At 55.4% G+C, this 22,785-nt stretch overlaps 1 protein-coding gene across 4 annotated transcripts in view; it reads left to right on the top strand.

Annotated features, from left to right (window-relative positions):
• The window catches only part of PRKCB (protein kinase C beta), a 141,458-nt gene extending 120,534 nt beyond the window's left edge, over nt 1-20,924 (top strand). For 3 of the 4 annotated variants that reach the window (XM_064461326.1, XM_064461329.1, XM_064461328.1), the window contains 2 exons: nt 1,135-1,275; nt 10,666-12,064. In XM_064461326.1, the coding sequence (XP_064317396.1) occupies nt 1,135-1,275; nt 10,666-10,824 (300 nt within the window). In that variant the 3' untranslated portion in view covers nt 10,825-12,064. Of the gene's footprint in view, nt 1-1,134; nt 1,276-10,665; nt 12,065-16,184 lie in introns of those variants that run through there. The other variant, XM_064461327.1, reaches the window with a different exon arrangement.
• The last annotated feature ends 1,861 nt before the right edge of the window (nt 20,925-22,785 follow it).

The following is a 22,785-nucleotide window of genomic DNA, read 5'->3' as shown; positions in this document are numbered from 1 at the left end:
TAGCTCCCCGTGGCACGGCGGGCTGCCTGCCGCCCGGGCGCTTGGGCTCATGTGTTTATTTTTGTCAGAAGATGCTTATAAAAACCTTTTCTTTCAGGGGCGGGTCAGGCTCAACAGAAAGGCGGGGAGGTTTCTCGGCGTTCCGGCCAGAGCTTTAGTGCGTCCCTGCAGCGCTGCAGGTGCCGTGTCCCTCCCGGGGGCTCGCGGGAGGGCAGCGGGGGTCTCTTGTAGACCCATGGCCCCACGAGACATGGAGTCAGGCTTGCTGCAATCTCTGCACAGCTCTGGGGTCGGTCTTAACTGCCCTGCTTTTAATAAAGTAGTCCTTTTGTTGCAGGTGTAGGGCTCATATTCTCCGTGCTTATCAGCGTCTTACAAATCTCTGGAATCTCCATCTGATCTCCAAACACAGCTCAAACAATGCCCCCAGGATATTAATGTTTGTATAGCTGCCCTTAACTCCCCTGCCCCATTTCACTTTTCTTATTGAGCCGGTGAAGAGGAGAAGTTTAGATGATAAGTAACATTAATGGACTGTTCGCGCTTTTTCTTCTCCAAATTGACTCTTTCATTAGAAATGTGCCTCTCGTCTGTGCTGCCGCGGCTCCGGAGAAGTGGGGGTTCTGCTTCTAGGGCGGATGAAGGTTTCTGAGGGCAGATTGTTTGTCTTAAATGGGCAGTGGCCTTTAAAATTGGTTATGCAGATGCTGAGCAGCTTGCTCCCAGGCAAAGGGACGGCCAAGCAGCTTTGCACACACCTTGTAGCAGGCTGGTGAGACTGCAGTGGCGTGGGGGGGTCTGCCAGCACCCTGACACTATTTCCCGGTGAACCAATTTTATTCCCAGAGGAAAAGGGGATGTGCTCATCCCACCCAGTGCTCATGTACTTGCGATCTGCTTAGTCTGCCGTCGTAAGGCACTGTGAACCTTCCCTGTCCCCGGAGCGGCTCCTGCCTCCCCCGCTGTCCTTTGCTTCGAGCACCGAAAGCTGGGGGAGGAGATGGGAACCCCTCCTGGGGTCCGGGCGCTGCCGTGGGGCGTCCCAGGGCACCCCGGGGACTTCTCAGAGCAGGCATGTTTGTGAAGCACTTGGCTGCTCTGTGAGTGACTGTTTTCTTCTCTTCCTCTCCCAAGCTGATGACCAAGCACCCCGCCAAGCGCCTGGGATGTGGCCCGGAAGGGGAGCGGGACATCAAGGAGCACGCGTTCTTCCGCTACATCGACTGGGATAAGCTGGAGCGCAAGGAGATCCAGCCTCCCTTCAAGCCAAAGGCTGTAAGTGTGGCTGCGTTAAGCGCGTTCCTCCCGTCGCGCTCTCCCACCCGCCGGCTCTCTTGCACAGCCTCTCCCACTCGTGCTCGCGGGGGTATACGTGCAGGCGCCGCTCGTCCTGCCCGCAGCGCGGAGCTTCCATTTCTCTGCTTAGAAGAGCGCGTCTGCCCAGGTTTGGCCCGTCTTAACCCGCTGCTGGCAAAGGATAACTCCGGGACGCCGTGCGTCGCTCTGGCTTGCAGGGGTGGAACCACCGTGCGCTTGGCTGGTGGCGTCAGTGGCGCTGCGGTGGTGCCTGGGGGTTGTCCCAGGGTCAGTCCTCCTGCTGGTTTCTTCCTTCCCTTCCTCTTAAGCTGAACAGGTCTCTCTTTCTTTTGTTGGTTTTTGGGGTTTTTTTTAAATCTAAATTTTATTTCAATATCTAGCTCAGCACCATAGTCTGAAGTGGCAACGGCGCTGTATTTCACTCGACAGTTTCTCTCCAAGGTGAAGCGGTGGAAGGCTGGAGCCCAGCTCGCGGGCGGGCGGGGAGGAGAACCTGCCTGCCCTCTCTCGTCCCTGCCTTGCTTTAAGATGGGCTCTACTAGCGAGAGAGGTGCTGGGTGTGCTGGGAGCACAAGGCTGCAGGGGGAGATGAGCTGCCAGCAGCAAAACTGAGGTGGAGGCATGCGTAACCTGAAGGCTAGTTGTCAAAAAAGACGAGACTACTTGGCTGCTCCTTGGTCCAGCCGTCCTTGCAGTGCCCGCTGTCCGTGTAATGCCGGTGCAGGCGTGTGCAGCCTGAGCCACAAAGCGGGTTTCATCGCCGGCGGCGTGTGGGGCTCATGCTGAAGCAGCTTCTCTGCCTGACCCCCAGCACGCCCGTTTGCTGCATCGCTCCGCCTGCGGTCTCTGCCCTTCCCAAGAGAGGATGCACAGGCAGCAGTGACCACGCAGGCTCGGGGGCAGGGACATCTCGCCCTGGATTTCTCTATTTCTCTTGCCACTGTTGGGACTGGCAGGGTCACAGCTATGAGTCTCTCCGGGGTGGTCCAGGTCCTTAAAGCATGGGCTTATTGAGGTGTTTCTACCTCCTGCATGCTGTTAGCTGCTCTGCCCTAGCTGGGCACCGGTATTTTACAGAAAACTGTGAATCCAGAGTTAAATCTGATTTATGTGGCTGATGTGGACTCATATTTATGCCCAGTGATCGAGCTGGGGACATTGCGTGCTCTCTTAATCCATCATCCTGGATCACGACTTGAAGTCCGGAGGTGCTCCGTGTATTTAACGGAGACTTCCGTTACCCCACTGCCCTTAACAACCTTGGACTCGTCTGCTTTTCCTCTGCTTTACAGTAAACCCGTTCTTTTGAAGGGACCCCTTGGCTTGGAAAACCTCTGCTTTCAGGGAAAACATGGAGTGGGAGTCCCTTTGGTGTAGGGTGCTCTGTTCCTTTAGCTGTCCTCCCTCTAAATGCCTCTCTGCTCTAGCAGCCTCTTCCCTTCTACAGGTCCTTGCTTGACTGAACAAATATGGATAACACGTCTCCCTGATGCAGTATCGATGGGGGAGCGGCTGCCGACCGGGGGGTCTGCTCCCTGCCCCAGGCCGCCCAGCGATGCCCTGCGTGTGCTGGCGATGCGTATTTTAATTTCGGATAAACATTTTCACAAAGTTAAATGCCTTTGCAGTGCCTTTGCAGGAGACCGTGGGGTGCTGCCCTCAGAGCCTTTCGCCTCCACGGCTGAGAGCTGCTTCTGTGCAGTGCAGTTGGGCTGCCCTCTGCATCGGCAAAGGGAGAAACGTCCCGTGCTCCTTATCTGTCTCTGAAACGTGGCGAGACGGGTTGCTGGGATGCAGCTGGTGATGGTTAGCACCGAGGTCTGAATCGCTGCCTGCTTTCCTTTCCCTCGGAAGGAATGGCATCTTCAAGCTATTAGGCCGTGTAGGAAAGGCGTTACTGGGAAGTAATGGCATGTATGATATTAAAGTGTAATTGGGGCTGTTCGCACGCACCGTGATCCGTTGGCAGAGGGTGGCATCCGACCCTTGTGCGAAGGATGCCCCACCAGGTGGGGTGGTCTGTGAGCTCCAGCCGCGGCGGGACGCGGCTCCGCGCCCGGAGCCCACCGGGGGGCTGAGCTGGTGCCGCGGCTTCGGGGGTCTTGTTCTGCACGAGCCTGTTTCTCCTGAAATCCCTCGCTCCTGCTGTTTCTCACCTCTCTGTTCATTTGCTAAGGGAGCTGTTGCCTCGTCCCTCCTTTCTTCCCAGGCAGATCCCCAGTGACCTCTTTGCCTTGGATCGTGGCATAGCATCATTGTTTGGTGGTTTACAGTTAAAAACAATTGAATTCTGGTAAAAGTGCTTTCTTACTGTTTTAAAATGTGCAATTTTTGTCCTGCTTTAAATGTCTTATTTCTTTGAAAATCCTTTTGACGCTGGACCTCGGAGGGGGGACGGTAAGCTGCCGTCTGTCGCGTCTCGCCTGATGGCTGGTGCTGGGGAAAAGTCACCATTTGATAGGACAGGAAGATTAATAGAAAGGTAGGCGCAGTTGATTTAGGATTTAAGTAGGATTAAGACAGCTCAGGTACCTGCTGATAGCTGATATTTCAACAGCAGTGCATCTGTGCTGGAAAAATGTTGCTCCTTTCACACCAGCTGTGAGCGCAGACCAGAGCAGTACAGAAATGAAAATCCGGGTTTGGGCACCTTCACCATGTGTTTGGGCGGGTCACGAGGAAAGACGGTGCTTGCGGCTTCTGACCGTCAGCCGGTCGTGGCTCGAGCGCTTGCTGGGGCGGGGGATTTGTGCTAGCCTGGCTCTTCACCTTGGCTTAAGTCTATTTTTTTTAATTATTTTTTTTTTAATTAGCTCTATAAAAGTTACAGGGATTGTCAGAAAGCCAAAGTTTCAAATTACGGAGTAATAGGCAGGCGTGGGTATCGGTACCTGCCCACAGATGCCCACAGCCTTCCTGCGCTCCAGCGCCGTGTCGTGCCCGAGCGCTTCAGCCCCGTGAGCAGCAGCTGGGGGTGAGCAGAGCCCCGTCCCAGTCGCCTTTAGCATCGCGCCAACGCATTCTGCTGCTCAGAAGGTGTCACCAATTCGCGTTCGCTCGTTGCTCAAGCAGCACGAAACCTCCTCCTGCGGGTGCGAGTGCTGCGGCCGGGCGGGTGCAGGGGGCCAAGTGGAAGGTGCCGTTGCGGAGTAGCCGGGTGGGCAGCTTGCGTGCTGCCTCCGCACCTCCCCCCGCCGGGGTGGTCCCCTCTCCGCACCCGCAGAAGCATCTTTGCTAGTTATCTCTTCTGTAGCACCCTCTTTTCTTTTTTTTCCCCCACGTTTCTGTGCTCTTGTAACATCCCCACAGGCAGCGAGCGTGGGTACGAGCGAGGGCTCTGTGCCTCCCCAGCGCCCGCTTGCCGGGAAGGGCTTCACATCACTTCCCAGAAACCTGCACCATTTTACTCCAACAGGAAAATGGACACTTCGGCCCTCTGCCTGAAAACAAATTCCCAAGAGCCCATGTGTTGCTTTGTGCTTGATTAACCTTTATCACAGAGACGGTAACGAGACAGATCAGGGGCCGGGTTGTCTTTGGTGTGCAGAAACTCGGCGGTTTTGACATGGGGCTGTGCTTGGCTGCTCCGTGGTTTGGCTTGTGCATAACAATTCCTTTCGTGGGTCTGCTTTTACCCTGAGAAGTGTATTTACACTTGCCTGCTTTCTCTGTCTCTCGTTGAGATAATTATTGGTTTTGGTATCTAATTACTCCTTTACTTTACATAAAGCCTAGTGATTTGAAAAGTCTCATTTTGAAAGCATTGAAATCACATGGCAGAGCACAGGATTACGCACAACAGGACAGTGGTTTAAAAAAATTGCTTTTAATCTAATAATTTTTAATTGCGTAAATTAATTTTCCCCTAACTGCACTCAATTAATTAATATTGAAATGCCATTTATAAACCCAGATTTGTAAAAACTCCCGTTCCCCTGCACGTGCGTTTTTGTAGCCCTATTTTCAGTCTTTACAAGGTGAGTTCAGATGTTTGCAGAAGTAATTTCCTAATTACACGAGATTTGAGGGTTGAGGGGCCAGCAGTGGGCAGGGAGCGTGCCGTGGGGAGGCGGCCAATGCATTAAGGTTAAACGTCTCCTCTTGTAATCGAGACAAGATTTCGCTCCGGCAGCCTCGGGGTCCTGTAAAGGCTTTCTCTGAGATTGCTCTCTGATTATTCAGCCAATATTTTCAGGGTATCGGGCAGAAACTTGGCTCTGTTTGCAGGGGAGAGATGAAAGCCAGGGCCCTACATCAGAAAACCCTCACAGCAAATGCCCCAGCCTTTCCCTGGGGCCAGGACGAACGTGGGCTGGAGCGTCCTGAGCTGGGGTTTGGGATCCTTAGCCAGACACGAATGAAAAGCACCATCGTTCCCCCGCCCGGCACAAAGGGGCCCTTGGCGTGGCCCCAGGTTCATGCTGCGACCCAGATGCCCCCCAACAGGGTGCGTCTGTTGGCAGAAATGCCCGAGAGCCCTGATCCTCCCTCGGGTGGCGAGGAGCCCGGTTTCCAACCCGGAGCAGCACCGGGAAGGTCAGACTTGCCCAAGAGATGCTTGCGAGGCCGGCGGGATCGTGGCTGTACCACAGGTTTGGGCCAAAAAACTGGGAAAGGGAGGGTGTGTTCAGCCCACTGGTTCTCCTCGGCGCCGGGAGCGAGGGCTTCGTCGCAGGAGGAGAACGGCCGTCCTCGGCTTTTTATGATCTTTGATTGCATCTCAGGGATCAATGGAAAATATTTTATTATGCCTTTTGTCTCTATTTGAAATCAAGCTAGAAACTGATAAAATAAAAAGGCTATCTTCTAAGCTGACAGTTTTATTTCTGCAGCTTGAAAAAAACCCAGTCATTCTGTGCTGGCTATAAATATTAGACAGGACACATTGGGGATTTATGTAAGATAAATTCCCACCCTCCCCCTTTCCCCATTCAGGATGGAGTGGTGCCTGTACGTTAATACGGTACTAAAATGAGGCAGATTTTTCGCAGCGTGGCTTTAGATAAATGTACAAACTCATACAGCACGCCTCCCGCCCCTCAGAGAGGAGCTTCATTTCGGAAGCCATAACGGTGGTGTTCCTGCAGGGAGCCATTGTTGGCCGCCTGGGGTGGCATCGATCCTTCCTGCCCTCCCTTACCGCGTGCCTGGGCCAGGCCTCGCGTCTCGAACTCCAGCGGCGCTGGGTCTTGGCCACCGGTTTTACTAAAACCTGCCCCGTTCCCAAGAGCCAAGGGGCCGCCTGCGGCGTCGTGGGGGTGGCTCGGGACATGGCGTGCCGGCCAGCACAGGTCACAGCCTGTAGACCTTGGGTCTGGCCTTGGACCTGGCTTCTGTACACCTAAAGACAATTTCCAGCCTTAAAATACATGTTTCAGCCACGTGAAAGCTCCCAAAGAGGAGGGTGTGCTGCTTGGTTTGGTGACCAGGCCAAGTTCTTTTGCATCTGAACAGAAAGTCCGCAGGAATGAAAGCAAACTTCACAAAGCTGGACATGAAATGTTTGACGTGACATGAAATGCCATGGATAGATGCAACTTTGAAAATTTTCCATCCACATATTCTTGTCTTATTGCATTACAGGGAGAATTTTTGCTTGCTCATATACGTAGTAAAAATACATTTGTACCTTCTCTCCCAATAAATGGAAGCATTTCACGAGGATTAGTTTCTAAACCTTAACGATGGGGTTGCTTTTGTTTGATTTTTCTTTTTTTTAAGACAGCACATTTCTTTATGGCAAAAAGAAGGCTAGTGCTGTCAGACATTTCACATGAACTGCCTTGCATGTCTCCTCCAAGGTCTCGTGAAGCTAATAGGCAATGACAGCTATATTTTCGAAGCACTGTAAAGCTTTCACTGTGTCTTGCGAGTCGCTAGAATCTGCAGGTGAGCGGCTTAGCAGCAGGTAAACCCTGCTACGTTACGCGTTACTGCACCGGTGACCTTAAGCGCTGCAGGCTTCCCCAGTAACCTCGCTCGTAGTTTTCCTCAGCGCTGAGGGGAAGACTAGTGACAGCGAGGCTTCGAGAAGCCCCTGTCTCTTTGTGCCATGGCTTTGCCTCCCAGGCTTTGTGGAACTGGCAACTTCAGCTTTGGGAATTTATTTCCTATTTTGATGTTAATATGATGGCTTTCAGGAAGGCGTTTGGCTGATGCGGACTTGTCAAACATCTAAAACGTACTTTTGCAAGCCTCTGGAGCTGTACTTGATTGCGTGGTCTGGAGCAGCGACCAGCTCTTCCCGAAAGGCTGGAGCTGTGACAGCTGCTGTTGAAATTCCCTGTGGTGGGAGTTGTCGGCTCCTCAGCACATACCCTCGCTGTTCCTTTCCGGACTCCTATGAACCTCGCTGCTGTCCTGCTGCTCTAGAGAGGGGCCGGCTGCCAGCCTTTGAGCCCTCTGCCCTAAGCAGCCCCAGCAGCGCTTCCCCGGGGGAGGCTCTCGGGGCTCGTGCCGCCCTCGCCTCCGTCCCCGAGCACGGCTCGGGTGCTGCGTCCCAGCCGCCCCCGGCCTCAGCACAGACAACGGGCTGGGATCAGGCGTGAGCCGCAGCGGGGAGCGCAGGGACAGCTGGCGTAACCGAGAGGGGAAGGCGCCCGGGAGGTCCCCGCCGGGCCGCTTCTTCCTGCGATGCAGAGCCTCCGCCCGCCCCGGAGGTGGGCACGGCCCCGGTGGTTTGCACCCGCCTGCTGCTCTGGGGAATAATGTGCCCGGAGAGAAGAAAAGATGCGGAGAATTGCCTCGGGACGGGGTCCGTACGGCAGTCAGGGATTGGCAAGGTACAGGAGCTTGGGCTTTTCATAAAGAGCAGCCAACGAGCCCCGCGTCTGCCAGTCTGCTCGCTCCGCTTGTGTCTCCATTCTCCATCTCCTCGCTGGGTTTCTGTTGTTAATTTGTCCTGGGCTCTGTGTTCTGCTGCCGGGAGCCTTACCCTTTCTTTGGAGGGCTCGTTTTCCGTTTGGGTCTCTGTGCTTGAAATCAGGGATTTCCAAAAAGCTGTTCCTGGAGGGCCGTGATGCGGACGGCATCGTGCTGGGAGCACAGCCCAGGGCGCCTGGGGCAGGTTCTCCCCCAGCAGCGCAATGCTCTTCGCAGGCTGCATGAAAAGGCTTCTCAGGCTCGTTTTGGGAAGCTCGGTACCCTCCTGGTGAACTGGTTTGCACTGTGTTTGCATGTTTGGTTGGGGGGGGTTTGTTTGTCTTTGGATTTTTTTTCTTTTCATTTTTTCTTTTGGTTTTGTCTTTTTTTTTTCCTAACTCCTCCCTGGGCAGCACCAACTCATTTTTGCATCCAAATACTTGAAAAAGAGGAATCCACATTGCAACCTACCACGCCCAGAGCAGCATCTGCTCTTGCCTGGGCTCGGCCGGGGGGCCAGAGGCAGGAGCTGTGTTTTCCAGGGCTGGAGCCGCGGCTCCGTTGACCGCGGCAGCCCAGAAGAGACGCAGGAGGGAAAACGTGCCTCCGAGCTCTGTGAGAGAGTCGTAGTATGCGGAGCTAGAAACCGTGCTGAGCTCGTGGTTGTGGACAGGAGACGTGTTTGGGAGCAGAGGCTTAACAAATCCCAGCTGGAAGCGTGGCGTAGGTTAAGACTAGGCCTTACAAAATACAAGAGGTACAGTGGCGTGGAAGGATAGGCTCAGAGGCTGGATGGGCTGGCGTTCAGCACAGCTGTAGCTAGACTTAAATCAACCCAAGCGTTACCCATTGAACTCTCTTTTTAGAGACTTGGGGATATTCAGTGTCTCACTTGGCGCTATAAGAACATACGAGAGCTGCCAAAGGAACGTGCCATCGGAGTCTGATGGATGGGCACGTTGTCTTCCCTGAAACCTTTGTGGCAGAGGAAGGAACTGGGAAATGTTGAAGTTTACAATTGTCGTTAATAATTTATTATATTTAGTCTGATGTTTATTAAAAATGTAAATCTGTTTCCTTAGCAAATGAAAGTTAAATGCCAGGAAGAATTGCCCCAGCACTTGCAGCGCACGTTCTCCCTGGGGAAGTGGCAGGAGAGAGCGAAGGGACCGAGAGGTGCTGGCTTCTGCACCTCTGCTGAGCGAACAGGGCCAGGAGAGCGGCCGCCGGCGGCTCCGACGGGAGGGAGAGCTCGCCAGCCATTAGAGCAAAGTCATTAAGTGCAGTTCATAGGGATGTGACGTGCATGTGATAGGTAGTAACTGAGCACAATCCGTAGCTGCTGCAGTGACCCGGTATCCACCTGTTATTAGCTATTGCTATTATTATTATATTAAATCATGACTTGCAGCACAGGAAGTTACAGGACCCTTGTTTTGATCGCTAAGAAAATTAAATAAGGCATTTGGCATGTCTCCCCGCTCCCGACGTCCCCCTTCCGCGGCAGAGACCGCAGCGCAGCCAGCCGGATCCCCGGCTGCTGCCAGGGTGCTTTCCGTGCCCCGTGTGCTGCTGCCCTGCGGTGCCGTGCCAGCCAGGGCGGTGCTCACCTGGACTCCAGAGCTTTTGGTTTCTTCTCTCGTCTGGCTTTGCTGGCTGCAGAGAGCTCACCGGTGCTCCTGGACTCCCGCCCCGCCTGAAGTAGGGGTTGTCGTTAGCTGCCTTCAGGGCAAAGAGAGAAAAATGTCGCTGTGGGCAGGGTTTTAGGGATAGCCAGCCTTGCCCGGTTGCAGCGCGGAGCCGTAGGGATGCCGTGCGGACGTCCCGGCTGCCACGCGGCAGGGAGCTGGTGGCCAGGAGCACCCCGGTGCCCCAGCTCCCGGCTGCCTCAGCCCCGCGGCACCCCGGTGCGCCGGCGGGGACCGTCAGGGTCTGACGGGCACGTCGGGAAGGGACGGAGCAGCCCTGGAGATTCCCAGGCACAACGGCCCGCGCTAAGCATTCGGCCAGCAGCAGTTTACAGGAGCTCTGCGGAAGGAGAGAAGCTCTCTTCTTAGGCAGGAGCAGGGAGAATCCTCTAAGCAGCCCAGGCATGACCAAAACTTCCCGCTCCCGGGGAAGGAGGGGTGGCCAAGCGGGCGAAGCCTGCTGTCAGAAGCTGCCGTGCGCGTGGCGTAGCTGGAGAGAAGGTACAGGGCTGCACACAGGCAGGGAAGGGCAGCAAGTAACTGCGCTCCCATCTCATTCCTCTCCCGCAGTTACTTGCCACGGTGCAGCCGGAGGGTGTTGCCGGTCTCTGGCCGTGCCGTGAGCTAACATCGCCTTGTGACTAACAAAGCTCATACGTATTTCGCACCTTTTTTCTTTTCTGCCATTGCTGCACCGAGCTAAGCGGCGGCGGGCGGCGAGGCTGGGCGGGTGGCTGCAGCCGCATCCCACGCGCTTCTTTCTCCACCCACCATACGTTCTTTTCTTCCCCTCTCATAGTGTGGACGCAATGCTGAAAACTTCGACCGGTTTTTCACTCGACATCCACCCGTCTTAACACCTCCTGACCAGGAAGTCATCAGGAACATTGACCAGTCAGAATTCGAAGGATTTTCCTTTGTTAACTCTGAGTTTTTTAAACGTGAAGCCAAGAGCTAAGTAGCTGTGTAGATCTCATCCCTGCATCTCTATCACCCGGTCCCAGCTGCTGTTGTGGTGACATTTTTCCATTGCAAACCTTGCATTCATGGTTTTTCTTTAGTACTACTACTAGAGTGACCATGTTTCAAAGCCAGAGGTGTCTTCACGTGATTTGGGGAGTGCCCGAAGGGCGGGCGACGTGCGCGGAGCGCTGCAAATGTGCTTTTGTGACGGTTCATTCGCAGAAAACGGAAACTTCATTTGCTAACGGAGCTCAAATGGGCAGGTGTAGGCCATGACAATTAGGAGAAATCTCTTCAGCATGAGCTTTGATTCCTGCTCTTCCTTTTTCCTAGTCTTTTAACATAATCATGACAATTTAATATTTAGCCTTTTTTGCCTTGGTGGCAAGTAAGCGTGTTGAACGCAACCCTTCCCCGGAGCGAGCACGCGCCCCGCAGCGCGGGTGCTGCTGGCTGAGCCTCCCGGCTCCTCCCAAAAGCGAGCTGTTGCTCTGGAGCGCTGAAACGCCCTTTCTGGCTCTTTTTTGTCGTTCCGCCCTGCTCTGGGAAACCCGCCGCGGCACCCCTTGCTGCCGTGGGCTCGTACCTGCGCGGGTTTGGGCAGACACGGTTCTCCGGCAGCGCTGGTACGTTATTAGGGAAGCCAGGTCTGCTGTGTGCAAAGATTTCTCCTGATTGTGCAGTTCCGAAGTAGCATTTTTTTTAAAGCAAAAGAAAGGTACCCGGTTGTGAACGGGGAAAATTGAAAGAGCTATCACAGATGCTTTCGAATCCATGGTCACCCTAGTAAATACCATATGACATCGGTTCTCATAGCAAACCTTTTTCTTTTCTTCAAATGCCAAAGCAAATGATTGAGTTTGTTACCTGCGCTTTAAATGTGTCAAAAAATGGTATTAACACAAACGGATGCTATTTAACTTTGAACAGTATTGTGAATTCTGAAATGAAGCTTGTAAAGAAACTTGTTTCAACTAATAGTCCTACTTTTAAAAAAATGCCGCTAGATATTTAAATGGCCTAAATTCTGTTTCTGGCATCAGTGAAATAGTTTCAGGAAGGACGAATTTCTCCTGAAACAATAACGATCGTGCAGCTTCCTTTTATACTATTCTGCAGATGTTTGTGGGCTGTCACTGTATCAACCTGCTTTAAGTTGTAATGTGCCAATTATTTTTTTTTTCCCCAATAATGAGTATAAAATAAAAAGTGATAAATAATGTCAAAGAAACCTGCATGTGTTTGACGATAATGAGTTTCTACAGCTCTGGGCTCAGAGATACCAGGAGTCGGGGCTGCACCACGCCGAGGCTCGGGGATGCCGGCGCGGGGGCACGGCGGGTCCCCAGGGCTGCCCGGGGCAGCAGCGCAGGCAGCAGCGCAGGCAGCAGCGCAGGCAGCAGCAGCCCACGTCACAACGCCCCTCCTGCACCGCCGCTGGACCCGTGGCCCGCTCATCCTCCGCAGCGTCTGTCCCCAAGCCGAGGTGCGACGTTCTGGAAGCATCTTCCAAGCGGAGAGTAAAACGCCCACGTGTCCTCTGCACCAGCTCGTGCCGCGCAGCACCTCGCCCTGCTCGCTCAAACGTGGACAGGGAAAGGAGTTTCTCTCCGATGTCCCTTGGAGGAAGGATGATCTGGGCGTCAGGCGAGCCCTCCCGCGGAGCTCTGCCGCTCGGGGATCTCTTTAAACGCCTTGAACAGAGCCAACTGCGGTATGCGCGTCGGATGTCTGGGGACTGCAGAGGCAAGGCTCTCGCAAGGCAGCGCCGTGTGCCGGTGACTCATCGCCCTGCCCCTGCGCTCTCAGAGGAGCCGTTGTTAAAAGCAATTGGCAGTTTCAGCTAAAGAGGGATTACAGGTTCCTGTTAACCTCCCTTCTCCTGAGCGCGTGCAGAATTTCCCTTCTGTCTTTGGAAATCCGCTTCTGCTGGAGTGCTGCGGCTCCGAACTCTGCAGGGTTGTTCCGAAAAGCACCGACGGCACGGGCGGGAGCTGCTCCTCGGCCTCCTCCGCCCGTGCAGCCCCGGGGCTCTGCCGTGGGGAAGGGGCTCGGAGGCGGCAGTGGTGGTCGGGGAGGATGGCCGCCCGCTGCGGTCCGGGCAGGCTGCCCTGGGCATGCGGGAGCGCAGGGTGCCTCTGCCACGCCGTCCCTCCCGTGCTCCTCCCCACCGCCCAGGGTCAATTAGCCCTTTGCTGGAGGCGTTTTCAGCCTTGAATTTCCCCTGCCGTCCCCTCTTTCTGTTTACCAGATCCACGTAGCTGCTCCCTGCCTGCTCCCAGGCTATTCATCATCTTTGACAGAGGCCAAATTGCCACCAATTTCAGACAAAATTCAAGGTAAGAAGTCAGCAAACCCCACTTTGCTGCGCTCACAACTGGGCCCTCCCGGCGCTGCGCTTTCCTGCGGAGCCCCTGGAGGAGCTGGGGGAGGGGGGAGCTGCCGAAGGACGCTGTGCCAGGGGGAGGTGGGCTGCCCCGAGCCTCCTCCCAGGCGCATCGTAGCCTTTGCGAGAGTTTGCTGCCGCCGAAAAGCAGGAGGAAGTTTTGCTCACCCGATGGCTCCCAGGTTGAGCATTCGCCCTGTCTGGTGCCATCAGCAGAGGCCACCCTGGAGGGCTGGGGACCGCGGTGGCAATTTGCACCAGTGGCAGATGTGGGTGTTTCATTCCCCCTTGCAGCATCCCGCATCGTTCCTGCTCGGGAGAGGCTCCTGGCTCAGTAGGACGTGTCTTGACACACCTTGGTTTGGGTGGATGTGGCCTTCAGGAACCATCTTGTCGGCTCAGCGTCCCTCTGGGAGCGGGGCAGGAGCCCGGTGCCACCGTCAGCTCCTTCCTTCTGCGTGTGCTGGGGCTGCAAGAGAGAGCCCCTGTGCAACCGCTGTGCAACGGCCTCTTCGCAGCAAAGGGCAGTGCCTCTGCTCTTCCGTAGCTCCACATCGGCCCCTCTCACCCTAGGGGGGACGCAGCCTTCCGTCGAGGTGGGTTTACACTTGTATTTCAACCTCTCCACCCTTCGCTTGGCAGAACTCTGCACCTGAAGTCGGCTTCTTCACCCCGTCTGCCCTTCCCCACTCCTGCTCTGTGCCCCCAAATCCACCTCTCCTTTCTTCTCCGTGTTGGGGAGAGGAGCCCGGCAGGGGCTGTGCCGGCTCCCGAGCGCCACTTGTCCGAAGCGAAGGCAGAAGCCCAGCTGCAGCTCGGGGACAGGCTGGGACCCGCAGGTGCCCCGAGCGCTGCTGCACGCTCGAAGCCTCGCTGGCCTGATGGCGCAGCCGCCTCCCGGCTCTTCTCCTGGCTTTTCTCTTCGTTCCTTGAGCTCCAGCCCTGTTTTGCTTCCCACCTCGTCTCCTCTCAGCCGCCCTTGGCTCTCTCTGCTCTCTGGCCTTCCCCCTGCGAGGCTGAAGCCGTCCCGACGGGGTGCGTCCTGCGGCGAGTGGAGTCTCCGAGTGGCCGCGGAGGTCCTGGTCCGCTGCCGGCGCCGGGGCTCGTCTCCAGAGGCTCAACCCGGCTGCAGCTGTGATGTGGCGTCCCTGGCCTGGCCGGGCTGGCAGGAGGAGGGCAGGGACGACCCGGCTCTTAGCCGTATTCTGGCCGTGCTCCTGCTTGAGGCGTGAAGGTGCCGATGGCTCTGCCCCAGCATCCCTGGACAGCAGCAGCCGGTGGGACGAGAGGCGCTGCAGCGAGGACACAACTCGTCGCCTGGCGGGTGCTTCATCAGTACGGAGCGGGGAGGATGGCCACGGCGGGAGGGAGCGGGGCAGGGGCGCCGAGCAGCCAGCGTGGGCCCTCCTGCGGCACGTGCGCTGCCGGTGGCGGGGCGCGGGGACCCCCGTGGTTACCCCTCGGGGCCCTCTGCCACGAGCCGACAAAATAAGCCAGAGTTGGAAATCTGTCGTAGCGGAGCACAGGCAAGCTCCTGGCGCTGCAGGGACCTCAGTTCAAAGGCAGAGCCTGAGAAAAAAAATTAAAAAGACGGTTTTGCAGGTTTCTGCAAGGCACCAGGTTTGTGGCAGGACCCTGCAATGGTCACCTCGGGGGAGGGTCACCTCCAGCACAGAGTCAGGGCGTGCGGGAGGCTGCGCCTGCCAGTGAAAATGAGATGGTGGGAAGCGCGGTGCTCTGCCGAGGGGCTTGTCCGGCCCCAGGGCGATGCTGCGGGTCTCCCACCCGTCGCCCCCCGGCAGCACCCCAGCCCCGGTTAGAAACGCTGGGCGAGGGCTGCGAAGGACTGCGCTCCCGCCGCGCTGAAGCGCCTGCGTAGAGGCACGGGAAGAAGAGATGGGGAAAGTCTGTTGTCCCTGCTTGCTTTAGTAGCGACACGAAGCAGAGCGGGTTCCCAGCCGTGGGCTGCTCACGCGCTGCCGGGAGCGGGTGGTCCCTCCACAGGCTTTCTTTACTGACGAAGGCTCCTGAGTGCTTGTATTGTACCTTCAGGGCTCCGGTTTCCCATCCAGCCAAGGCACCGTAACCTCCACAGCCAAAATCTACCCTAACTGGGCGATGGCTGCTGCACACCCGTTTGTGAAAACAGCCCAAGCGCTCCCCATGGCGGGCTCTGCGGTGCCAGCAGCAGGCGACCAGCGCTGAGCGAGGCAATAGCGTCTGTGTCTCTTTTTTTTTGGGGGGGGGGGGGTGTTGGATGTAGCTGCAAAGTCGTTCTTAGGAAATTAAAAGGGTAAAAGGTTGCTTATGTGGAATTTTCATTCTCTGAGGTTTTGAGCTACTGTATATTTTCTCTTTACAACCCTGGAGCAAATCACATCCTCAGATCAATAGAAACACTCTGTCGGTCAATACTATATCATAGCATAATTTTAAAAGATCAAGCTTAAAGCAAAAGGAGCTCCTACAGCTGCTTATTTTGTGCAAATTTTGAGATTGTATTGAATGTTTACTTCCATTTCAAGGCATGTTGCTTCCTCCAGGCTCCTTCCTCCTGTGAATTGTGAATCTCTGTTTGCAGCAGCAGTTTTGCGTGCTGAGGAACTGCTCCACTGCTCTCTCTTGCAGCGGCCAGGAGAGGAGGGATGCTCGGCCCAGGAGCACCGCAGCCCCCCCGACGCCCCGTGCTCTCGTCGTGTCCCTTTGCTGTCTGGTTGTGTGTTCCCAGCGCATTAAACCGGTGTTTCTCTGTTCTGCCCCATGGCGAGGGGTGGCTTCTGTTGCACAGGGGCTGCCGCTGCCTGCCTGGGTGCGCGCTCCCCGGCGGCGGCGGCGGCTTTAGAAGCCGGTGCGGAGACGTCGAGCCCTGGGAAGGAAGCCCGGGGACAGCACGGCCCCCCTGGGGCTGCTCGCCGGCTCGCTCGCGCTCCCCCCGTCCCACGTTTAACTCTGTGCTTTCCGTTTAACAGAAGGACAAACGCGACACTTCCAACTTCGACAAAGAGTTCACCCGGCAGCCGGTGGAGCTCACGCCCACGGACAAACTCTTCATCATGAACTTGGACCAGAACGAGTTTGCTGGATTCTCCTACACTAACCCCGAGTTTGTCATTAACGTGTAGTCGCGGCCGCCGCCCGCCCTCTCCTCGCAGTCCGAAACTCCAGATCGCCTTGTACATACCGACACTAGTCTTCCGGGATTAGCAGTGCAGACATACATACCCTCATGCGAAACACGCCGACCGCTTGTTTTAGGAGGCCTTTCTATGTCTGTGTCACTTGCTAGCTTGGTTTCCTTAGCTGGAGATGTTTGGGGTTCGAGTTAACAGTCAGTAATGCTTCTAGGAACTATAGTTGGTGGTGATTAATAGAGTTTTTAAACAGAAATATACCAAATTGCTACAGTCTTTGTAATTTTTGAAATCGGATGCTGAGATCCCAGTGACCCTAGCTACTCACAAATCGTTTCTGTTGAATGCTAAGCATGGTTGATATCTTAAACCGTTGTGCTGAAGCTTGCGATGACTGTGAGCTTGTCTTAGAGGAGCCTTTTGTCCAAGACATGGATACATTTGATCAGTGTGGAAAAGTCTGCTTATAGACATATATTTTTGAACGCATTGTATATACCGTCAGCCTGGCTCGCCGAAGCCGTCTTCCTCCCTCGCCTCCCACAAGCCCGCGCCTCGCCGCACGTCCTTTCCTACACTCAGGCGTTGAGACACCAAACGAATTCCATGCCAGTTCTTGTAAATCAGAGCAAATCTTTTTCTAAGTGAAAGGTGGGATTTTTTTTTTCTTCTTTTTTTTTTTTTTTTAACATCTGGAACAGTTTGCAGTTTTGATACACTCTGTCAGCGCTCTCATAAATCTTTCTCCTGTTTTTTCAGACACTGTCAAAATTTAACAGCTCTGTAAAGGATATTAATATTCTACCAAAACAAAACACATTTATATTCTCGGTTTACAATTTACCAACTGAAAATGTGCCCGCTACAAAAGGGCTGTACTGAGGGCTATTTATAACGGTAACTTTTCTACTTTACACCCTCTGCTATTATCTTAAAGGCTCAAAACCCATGAATTTTACAAGCATCTTGATTTACCTGATTTCAGCCAAAATTCCTGGGGGTTTTAGTCAGCAGTCCAGGACCTTCTGCATCATTGCAAAAATTCTGAATCAGAAGAGACAATTCCAGGAGCTCTTTGCAAGGCCGAGCGGCGCCGTGCGTGCAGCGGCAGTGCCGTGCGGGAGGGCAGGGGCTGCCCGTCGGCGGCTCCCGCTCGCTGCTGCCTTCGCAGCAGGGTGAGCCCCGAGCATCCTTTGAGGCTGCTCTTCCTCTCTTATTACACACCAGTCTGGTTAGTTTGCCAAAAAGAAAAACAAACCCCGTATGTATATTTTCTGAAACGCTACCAGTTCTAATGTAAATACACATCGCTCCATGCCTATAGGGGAAAATGGGGGTGGAATTTTATGAATCACGAGGAATCCTATAAAGGAAATTGTGGTTTTTAGATATTTTGTAAACGCCAAACTCTACCTTTTGAAATTATTTTCTTCTTTTAATGATTCATTGGGGAAAAAAAGGCTGCTAGAAGCTAGCGCTGATGTCCTGCCCACCAGGGAGCGGGCGGCCGGGCAGCCTCGCCCCGCTATTGAAGTGCAGGCAGTGCCCGGCGCGCGCGGGGAGGTGGGCTCTGGGCGCGTGGTCTCGCGTACTGACCTGGGCTGGAGGAAACCAAGCCAAACCCAGAAAAAAAAAACTGCAAATTGTGCCAGATTGCCGAGAGGGTTTACGAGACGCTCTGCTTCGGGCGAAGCCCAGTTTGCGGTCAGGGTTCTCGTAACTCCAGCACACGTTTCAGAAGACGTCTCGCCATCCTCTGCAGACCACAGCTGATGTTCGGAGCATGTACGTTACTGTGACTTTCAAACCTGTTGCTGCAGAATTAGTATTACTTCAGTGGTGAATGTTTTTAATTTCTGTATCTTCAGCTCTGAAGCCGCTCCCAGGGTCTGTCCAGGATGCTGCCGTAAGGTCTCCCGCGCCGAGGGGCACCCCGGGGCCGCGGTTACACGCAGCGGCTGCTGCCGGGGGCGGGGGGGGGTTACGTCCTTTCTGTTTGGGATTTCTGTGTATGTGTCGGGGTGACACTTCTGCATGGAGCAGGCGTTGCTGAGCCACCGGGCAGCCTCGGACAGGGCCCCGCGGGGGAGCCAGGCCAGCACGTGGCCGTGCTCCGCTGTGCCGCCGGGCAGCCTCGGTGGCATCTGCGGGGGTGACAGCCACGCTGCAGGGAGAGCTTGGCAAGGGCTAGGTCCTGCACGCAGCACTCGTACCGTGAGCGTTTCTGATGTTCTTCCTTCTGCTACTTGCCAAACTCTTATTTCAAGGTTTATTTCCAGATGACCCATTTCTTCCGTGGAGAAATGTGAAATGGGATGTTCCTGGCCCTGCACAGACGTTGAGATTTGTACAAACTCTTCCAAGGAAGGGCAGAGTGACAGTGGTTGAGTCACTGTTTGCTGTAATTTGATGATTCAATCTTCACTGTTGGATGGGGAAAGCAGCGCTTCAGGAAGATGCTCAGAGCTGGGAGGCTTCAGGAGAGCCCCGTTAGTCAGTCCCCCGGTGCTCTGATGTGCAGATAAAGCCCAGTAAAGCGATAGGAGCGCGCTGCCAGCACGCAGAGCACCCACCGCTGTGTGCAGCGGTGCCGTGCCGGGGGGGCAAGGCGACGGAGTGAGCGAGCAGCGGCTGAGGCAGGAGAAGGATGCTCTGGGGGGGGAGAGGAGGCATCTCAGCCTGCAGCTGCAGAGGAGAAAAAAATCCCCTGGGGTGTGCGGGGTGCACCCTGACCCCTTGCCTGCATGCCGGAGGGGGTTTAGGTGCAAGCCCGGTGTCCCACGCTGAGCAGCCTGGCTGCGGTGGGACGGGCAGAGGGGTCCAGCGGTGGCAGGGTGGGACTCAGTGCCCTGCACTTCCCAGGTGAGGCGGGAGGAGGGATGGAGGAGGCAGGACTTACAGTCACCCCACTCATGAAGGATGGCAAGTCCTGACTCTTTCTCCCGGGCTGGATGACACCCGAACGCTGCAGGTAAGCGGGGTTCAGGTGGTTCCCCGCGGGGCAGGATGGATTAGATAATCCCTCCCCAAGGGGCTGTGTTGGCCCCGTTGCTGCGGGTCGGTGGCTGCCGCCGGGGCCACGGGGGCTGCTCCGGGCAGCAGCACCTGCACGGCTCCTGCGCCCAGCCGGGGGCTGCTCCGCAGCGTGGGCTTCGGAACGGAGACCGTGCGCTGTGTGGAGAAGACCCCGGGGCAGGAGGGCTGAGGCTCCTGGGGGTGAAGAAGTGGCAGCTTGCATTTACCCGCTGGCTAAGAATTTCTTTCCCGATGCTGGCATTTGGAAATACACGAGGATACCTTGGTCCAGGAGCAGATTCCCGTTCCTGGCTGCGGGGATGTAACGCTGCGAACGCCGGTGCTCCCTGGGCATGCCCTAGTCTTTCTCTTGGACATTTTGCCAAAGAAAAGGAGAGAGGCCTGCGCCTGTTTGTCCCTGTTCCTGGTCTAAAGCACAGCCCGGCTGGAGCTGGGGAGCGGCTGGGAGGCAGCCGGGTGGCCGGGCGCTGCTGGGGAGCCTGCGTGGCACACGGGGACAGCGGAGGGGCGAAGGGAGTGGAGGAGAGCCGGAGCAGGGACCTGCCCGAGGTCAGGGCAGAGCCAGGGCTGGCTGCTTGGGCTCAGCCTAAGGAATGGCCTGGTCCTGGTGCTCTGCAGGGCTCTGTTGAGGGCTGTGAGGCTGTGGGCGGGCGAGGAGGGATCGGACACCCTGGTCCGCTCCGACTCTGCTGTCCTGCAGCTGCAGGTGGCTCTTTGGGCTACAGCTGGTCCCGAGCCAGCCATTACACAGCGGTTCAGGCGAGCCTGTGCCAGGGCTGTCAGCGCTGCTGCTCGGTCCAGGCATCGCTGCTCTCCCGCCAGCGCGTGCTCGGGGACTGCGCCAGTGCACGGGGCAAGGGGGACCTGCCGCTGCTGCGCTCGTCTCCCCTGGCTGGGCGTCTGAGTGGCCTTCTCTTTATAAAAGAGCCATCACCAAAGGAGGTATTGATCCATTTAATCCATTAAATAAATAAAAGTTTGCACAGTGGCCAACCCGTATAGGTAGTAAAGATGGGAAGATGAGCAAGCGGCTCTGGGCAGTAGATATGCTCTGATAATTGTTAATCCCAGGAGCTCTTACACGGGTGAAGAACTCGGGTGGTTTCTAATGCAGAGTGCAAAGCTCTAGCTGTTCGGGAGGTAGGGCTTACATCTGGAGGGTGGAACTAACTCATACTAACAAGTGCTGCAGCGTCTCTGCTTTTGCAGAAGCAGGTGAGCCTCTGAGCCTGCAACAGCAAAAGAAGCGGCACGCATCTTGCTCCATGCATGGAAGTGTCATCCAAGCTGTTTATTTCTGATCACATTCAAAGTGGCAATTAAAACAAGGGAAAAACAAACAAAAAAAAATGTTTATTGTTGAACAGTTTGTGTTTGTGAATTTGATTTCACCTGCAAGTATTTGATGACTTTTCTACATCCTAGACTACCTGCTGTGTGTTGTCAAAAGATTCTCATAAAGACCTCCTTTTAGATGGGCATATACTCTTTATTCTATTTGCTGCATGGATAAGAAAAATAAAATATATAATTTTAAAGAAAGCCTGAGAACTTGACTTCCTTTGCCCACGAGGCTCCGGTGGCGTGCAGGGGGAGAGCTGGCGGGCTGGGCATGCCGTGGGATCCCCGGCAAGCGGCAGCTGGGTCTGGCTGTTGGCCGCCTGCCTGGTCACCCGGAGGAGCCCTGCCGAGCTCTGTTACAGCAGCAAACGCTGAAATGTTGTGGCTTTTCTGTAAAAAAGATGCGTATCTGCCCAGCTGGAGGGTATTAGCAAATGGAGCCTGCCTGAATGCAGGACAGGAGTGGAGACCTGCAGCTGTGGCTGCACTTAAAGGTGCAATATAGACCAAGGGGGAGGGAAGGTGTCGGTTGTTTGGCTCTTCGGTAGATTGCTAATTAAGATGAGTTAATTAGCACTATTGCAGATGCTCTTCCCACCACCCCGGGAGCACTGGTTCCCGGTCCCTGTAGCCCACGGGGGGGCTGTGGGGGGGTGAGCTGGCTGGTGCCGGGGAGGGTGGGTGCCGGGCAGCCCCTCTGCGGGCGCTTTGCGCGGCCTTGCCGTGCCGCGGCAGCGAGGGCAGGGGAGCAGCAGGCTCGGCGGGCCGGGGCTCTGCGGATCCCCCGCGCCTGCACGTGCTCCCGAGGCTGGGAAGGGCTTCCTGGCTGAGCACGGCGTTACGCGGCTTTCTGCTCGCTTGCACCAAAAGCTGCACGGCGCAGACCTGATTTTCTCCACCAAGGAAATTTGATTTTTTTAGGAAATGCCCTTGTGTAAGCTGGTGAGCATGTTAGGAAGGGCATTTCCTTCTCCCTTCGGGGACTTTGGCTAAGCCTTCAGCAAGAAGATGTCCTCCTCTTTGCCACCTGGCATGGGTGGCGGTCACCGGGGACCACCCCGATTCGCATGGGGGTGGGAAAACTGCAGGGTTTGATGGGCTGCAGCACTGCCTGTGTACCCCCTGCATCGCTCCTCCAGGCTGGAGGGCCCCAGTCCGTCCCCTGCTGCCCCTCTAGAGCCCCCGCTGGGTGAGCCGCAGGACAGGGTGCTCTGTGGGCTCTGTCGGGAGGGTCTCCCACGGCCCCGGCGCAGGGCTTTGGGGTGGCCGGTTGAGCCCTGCCCCAGCTTCGCTGACGTGCCCGTTCCCAGCGTGTCGGAAACGCTTCTGAGCTTCTGTCACCCCAGCTTGTGCAAGTGAAACATTTGGTTTTGTGACACTTTCCTTAATTATGGGCGCTAATGACAAAACCGTTGTGACAAATGACTCAGCTTTTGATAGCGAAGTTAATTAATTCCAAAGTTAGAGCCTCCATCGGAGTATCTGGAAGAACCCGCTGAAGAAGTCTGCTTACCCAGTGTAGCATGGGCAGCAAAAACCCAAGTCCCTGCAACGTGCCAGGTAAAATCCTCCCCCCCCGCTGCGAGGGGTGATGGGCTGCGGGCGAGCAGGATAAAGGCCAGCCATCAGCACAGCGTTTGCCTCCCGAGCCATCCCTCCATCCATCAAAGGCATCAGGAGGAACACAGCCTCATTAATGTTTGAATGAGTGACCAGAAGCAGCTTTGCGTTAGACTCTGACCTTCAAGAGCCGTCTCCCTGAAGCCATCTTTCATCTCTTTCATTTGCATTACAATCCTGTTTGCCTCATTATTCGTTATCCACTTCTTCTTCAAAGAATTTAAATCAAATCAATTAAATTGTGGTGGGTTGGAGCAGCAGCAAACCTTTTACGGTGGCTCAGCATGGTCTGGCTGGACTCAGGCTACAAAATACCTTTTAATCTCCTGCTATTTGTTCTTTTATTACTTCTGTGGCACCACTGCCGCAGCGAGTGCCTTTGATAATCTTCCTCCTTTCCCACCCATCCCATGCAGACATGCTCCATGTAGAGGCTGGTCTA

The sequence above is a fragment of the Phalacrocorax carbo genome, chromosome 10 (assembly GCF_963921805.1).
Source record: "Phalacrocorax carbo chromosome 10, bPhaCar2.1, whole genome shotgun sequence".
Classification (NCBI taxonomy): domain Eukaryota; kingdom Metazoa; phylum Chordata; class Aves; order Suliformes; family Phalacrocoracidae; genus Phalacrocorax; species Phalacrocorax carbo.
This window is presented reverse-complemented; position numbering and strand designations above follow the sequence as displayed.